Here is a 5,407-nt window from a genome sequence, read left to right on the forward strand (position 1 = left end):
GAGATATAGAAGATAATTGCAACTGAAAACCCTGACTGCAATAGAGTATTTACCGCAGTGTGAGGTCAACATCCCTGTAACGCTTCAAACCTTATTTATCGCACAAATATCCTATTTTTAACCATCATTTACTCTATAGTCATTGATTGACGCCTTGTCATGATTATTAGTTAATGTCCCTCCAAGCTTGTTTTCTTTATTCGCAATAATCTTTCACGTTCGAGGGAGAAAGTGATCTGTTTGGGTATTTTAACGCCCAAACTTTATTGAGGAACAAACATCCTCTATATCTGGGGTCAACAAACGTCCTCTATATCTGGGGGTCGATTTTAAGTTTTAGTGCTGTTCTTTTATCGTTAAATCATCTTAAAAGGCGATCTTGCTCAAAATCATAATCCTGGAATTTTTTGTTTTTTGGAACAAGTAATTTTGGAAAGGACTATATTTGCTAAAGAACAAAAGTGACACAGATTTTTTCTTTTAGAAAAATACCTCCATCATCGTTCTTTTTAAGGCTTCCAATCTGTGCCAATTAAAGCCTTAAACTCTCTTTTCAAGGCTAATAAGGCTTCTACTTCCGAATCAATGATGGCCTCATCAACTTTTTTGGACTTCAGGTCTTCGACCTTCTCCCCTTGAGCAGCAATTTCACGGTTAATTTCATCTATCAATATCGATACCTGTAAATTAAATAGATCAGAAAAATAAATAAAGGGAACAAAAATTTCGATTTTTTTATATCTGAGATCAAATTAGGCCAGGAACAGTTTTGGGAAACTTAAAAAAAAAAATCTATATAGTAGCATTAGAAGCAAAAGAAGCTGCAAGTTAAAAACTGTTGGTTCGTTTTTTACAACAATCGCAGCTCAAATGGCTAATTTGATGTTGAAGTACAAAACATGTTATTTTGCACTATTATATATTGACGTAAAAAAGGAACGAAAGAGTTCTAGCAACGGTTTGTCCGACCATACAAAGGCAAAATTTTTAGCTTCCGTCTCGTACGGCTGACTGTCAGGGCTTCTGGGGGTAAAATCTCACGGTGAGCAGGGTTGGACAGCAGCATTTTGCCAAACCTAGGGATAAGGTCCCCCAAACGGAGTTCCAAACTTTAGAGTTCAAGGGTTGCTAGGGCATCGTGGTAGAAAATGTCTCTATTACTCATGATGATGGTGGTTGCCCATTTTTGGACTGACTCCAGTTCCTGCATTAAATAAGCGGTTATTAATACTGACGGGCCCCAGACGGGTAAGGCGTATTTAAGTATGGGGCGTATGTAGCACAAGTATACACGTAAAAGACCTTGGGCGTTGCACCCGAATTGACACATTTTTGAAAGGGTATGCAGAGATGCGCGTGCTTGACGGGTCACACTATTAATATGGGTGGTAAAGGTGCAATCATGTGAGACAATTACACCTAGTATTTTCACCTCACTCACAACAGGGAAAGGAACTTCAATGGGGACAAAGACTCTCTTTAGCTGGTTCAGTCTAAGCATTTTTACTTCACAGAGTTAACAGTCAATTTCGTATTAGAGGACTATGAACTTAGTATATCGAAAGTGATTTCGGGGAATTGTTTGGTGTGGACAATGCCAAGAAGAAGATAGGGGAGCAAGAGCGACAAATTGTCGATAAATTTGTCTTTGTCGGTATGTTCTACCAGCAAGTAGTTGATGATGGCATGAAACATCATTCCTGCAAGTTTCGTCCCCTGCAGGGGACCACAAGTTATTTTACTCCACCCTGAGTCCTAGTCCTCTTCGTGTAAAGCAAATACTTTTTGCTGTCTTTCAGACAGAAAATCGAGAACAATGGCAAGCGTTTGGCGTTCAGCATCCATTTATTTTAGGTATTTTCAGGCCACTAGGTGTGATAGAAGATCAAAAGCTTTGCAAAAGTCAATGGCTGCTAGATCAACAAAACAGCCTTGCTTTTCAAACTATTTCAGGATCTGATCGTATATTCTGACTAGGTATATAGACGTCTTTCATTTTGGGAGTCCGCCATATTGGTATTTGTCGAAAGTCTGTCTTACTTGCTCTAATAGCCGCAGCAAGATGAACGATTCTGTCACTTTCGCTGGGCATGGCGTTAGGGAGATTTGTCTTAAATCATCACAAGACTTGGGCGGGTTCACTTTAACAAACATCTACCATATCTTCATCCGATTTTCTGAGCCCCCATGCTTCTAAGCCATATTTAACCACTGTCATCATTTTCGCTTCCATTATTCTAATCTTGATTTACAGACTTATCTTCCTATTCTTATAGATTTTTTGCAACTATTCGAAAACACCCTGAGCCTGGGCTATTTTACTTTTAACATCTTCACTGCTCCATATGATTGATTTTTTCGCTATTATCAATTCGATATTATGATCAGTTTTTTCGTTACCAAACGTCACCTTTTCATCTTCACTTATTCTTAGCCTTAGTGACTTAGTCTTCTTAACATTAATTTTCAAACCTATTCCATTACCCTGAACTCACAAAACCTCTAAAAGTTCGTTCATTTGGCTCATATTTTAATCTATGAAACTTAATCATCAGCATAATCTACTTGCAGTGCTCTATCACCTAGGGAAGTGACCACTCCTCTTTTCAAAGGAGGAAAATGATTACAAGAATAATTTGAGTAACGGTAACTGTGTGTAAGTATTTTATTGGCCCAAATCTCAAAACATCTGTCATTGCGGAGAACCGGGATACCAAAAAAAGGAAAACACCTATCCATCTCTGATTTTTGAGTAAATTTGGGCTTTGGATCCAAGGAGTTAAATAAACAAAAAAGGACCGCTGAAATTCCCCACTAAACTCTCAAAAATAAAAATAAATGTCATCTATAAAAGGAACCCAAAATCAAGTTTTACCAAGACTTCATAAAATAGCCCGTTCTTGAAGATTTCCCACGAAGATATCCACTTCAATTGCTGAAAGGACGGCGCCCATATTTGTCTTTAAAAAGTGCTATAACATAGAAAAAAAAGAAGTTTCGTTAAAAAGAGCGGTAAATACAAGAAACGCTTAATTCAAAAGTGTAGATTTTTCTAATATAGATGGGTCTGAATTAAGCTTATGCTCCCAAATGACTTAAGTTTTTTGGGGATCACAATTGGTATACATGGCTTCCGCATCTAACCACCAATTCATGTATTTCGTAAATTGAAACTTACTTTACTTTAGAAACGAAATCAGTGAAAGTTTTGATGAATGATCTTTGAGCCTGAATTAGTTGACACAATACGACTGGTAAAAATTTACCTATATTTGCCCTAGGAGAACGAAAAGAGGAAACATTTGGTCGAAGTGGATTAACAGGTTTATTAATATTAGGAAGAGATTAAAAGCGAGGAAACGTGGATAAAACTTTTTGTACAATTTATCTGTGAACTAAGTCTAATTTTAGAAAAGGAAGAAATAAAATAAAAAGTTTTAACTAAAAAAGATAGTGTTACAGTCTTTTCATTAACACAATCACAAGTGGAGAAATTACTTTTATTAATTCTAAATAAAAATGAGTCTAATTTCCAATGACCAGTAACAAATTGTATCAGTTTATTAAGCCAACAGTAGTTGTATATAACTTTCTTAGGGCAAATGATTTAAGGCCCCAAGCGGTTCTGGCGGTAGATAACAATTTTGCCAAGTATTGTCTGGCAACTGTCACTTTACTTTCAACATGGTCATTCTAAAGAAACTGTCTATCTGACAGTAAGCCACTGTGTCTTAAAATATCACTTATTTATCTTGTATATATATATAAAAAAAAAAAAGATTTATCAGGAGAATTTCTCTTTTCTTCGTCAAGATTACAGCTCCGCATACACCGAAATTCAATTTATTTTCATCGGTTCATTTTTTTAATAGCATAAATCCCTTTTTGGCTGTATGACCTATGATTTTCACGTCTTTAGAAGGTATTATTATGCAGATATCGTCAGCATACGCTTGTAATGAAAAGCATGCCGGTAATTCTTAATGAAGTGACACAGCCCAGGTTAATGCAACAGACACAGCATGCTTCCTTTTGAAAACGCTCTTTGAAGGATACAAGTTATATTATTGGTTTTATCGCCATAAAAGACTGATCATTCTGATATATAACTTTTAATCAACACAACTGGAGGAGTCAGATGGCCTAGCTCTAGCACCTCGTTTAAAATCCCGGGGTGCCATGCATTGTTGAGCCTATTCAGTCCAATTTTACACAAGAAAACTGTTGGACCAGGTTCTACTAAAGTGATTTGTCAGATATACCGATAAATCATGCCGGAACTTTGTTCAACATACTTGAAAGTTCTAGATCGTGTTCGTATTCTTTTTCTCTGTCAACAGCTTGATCTTATCGACATACTAATTTTTTACACTATTTGAAATAACCTTCAATCCGCAGACAAAAGGCAAGTAAATAATACAAAGTTTACCACATCAGAATAATATTTCGCAATTATTCTATCCACTTCGTTTTTCACCGTGGAGAAGGAAGTTTCACCCCGGAGTTTTTGAAGTTCCTTGACCACTTCCATATCTTCAAACCACTTCTGGAACCAGAGCAACCACCTAACGTCGACCTTATCCAAACATCGAGAATGTAGCATTTTAAGATTTGGCCTGTCTGCGCTCTCTTCCATTTTTTTACTAATCTGTAAAATAAAATCATTTTATTTAAGTCACGAAAACAAAAACCAGTAGTCGAAGTTGCGTGTTCTTATGTACATTTTGAATTTTTCCTACTTCGAAATATACTTTAAAAGTCCTAAAAGGTTCAATTAAACACCCTGGACCATTCCTTGGCTTTTGGTAATGTACCATTTTGAAAATCTGAATTTGAAGAGTATGGTTTGATTTAGTTCAACATTCTCCAAAATATTCCCAAAGAGTTCAACCATCCAACAGTTAGTCTTAATAGTTCAAGTAATAATAGCCGAAGCAGATGGAGTGGAAGTAGCAGCCGTATGAAAAGAGTACCTTTTAGTTAGATTAATTTCCCTATGAAAATGCCCTGCAAATTTTAGCTTATTAGTCTAAGCTTTTATTGATAAACTGCACATAAAATCCTTTTGGGAACCGAAATACACAAAGTACATTTTAATTTAGGTCAAAGCCTCCTTGAATATTCCCTGAAAGTTTTACCTTAATACCATTAACCTTAGTACAGGTAGTAGTTCTAGCAGTCGTAATAGTAGTAATAGTGGTAACAAGCAAATAGTGCCTTTTGGTCAATTCAACATTACCCTCAATACACCCTTGGTCAATTGGTCACCCATCTCATCATACCCTGAAAGTTCTAACTTATTATCCTCGATCATTCCTGAGTTTCCCTTTTTGATAACCTGCATATATACGACTTAATACTCCTACCGCATGATATATGACGTAGAGACGAAGCAACTTTGCTTCTC

At 36.3% G+C, this 5,407-nt stretch overlaps 1 protein-coding gene across 1 annotated transcript; it reads right to left on the minus strand.

The window, feature by feature from the left end:
- Window positions 1-427: 427 nt before the first annotated feature.
- Window positions 428-4,653, minus strand: LOC136033381 (bifunctional glutamate/proline--tRNA ligase-like). The gene is made up of 2 exons (XM_065714165.1): window positions 4,430-4,653; window positions 428-680 (listed from the first exon to the last, which is right to left on the minus strand). The coding sequence occupies exons 1-2, from the start codon at window positions 4,634-4,636 to the stop codon at window positions 510-512; spliced, it is 378 nt and encodes a 125-aa protein (XP_065570237.1). The 5' UTR covers window positions 4,637-4,653; the 3' UTR covers window positions 428-509.
- Between the last annotated feature and the right edge of the window lie 754 nt (window positions 4,654-5,407).

The sequence above is a fragment of the Artemia franciscana genome, chromosome 11, assembly GCF_032884065.1.
Source record: "Artemia franciscana chromosome 11, ASM3288406v1, whole genome shotgun sequence".
Classification (NCBI taxonomy): domain Eukaryota; kingdom Metazoa; phylum Arthropoda; class Branchiopoda; order Anostraca; family Artemiidae; genus Artemia; species Artemia franciscana.

Excerpts from the sequence above, each read along its gene's own strand:
- LOC136033381 (XM_065714165.1), bottom strand. The coding sequence starts at position 4,636 with ATGGAAGAGAGCGCAGACAGGCCAAATCTTAAAATGCTACATTCTCGA. Across the intron at positions 681-4,429 it reads CGAAATATTATTCTGATGTG|GTATCGATATTGATAGATGA; the intron begins GTAAACTTTGTA and ends TTTAATTTACAG.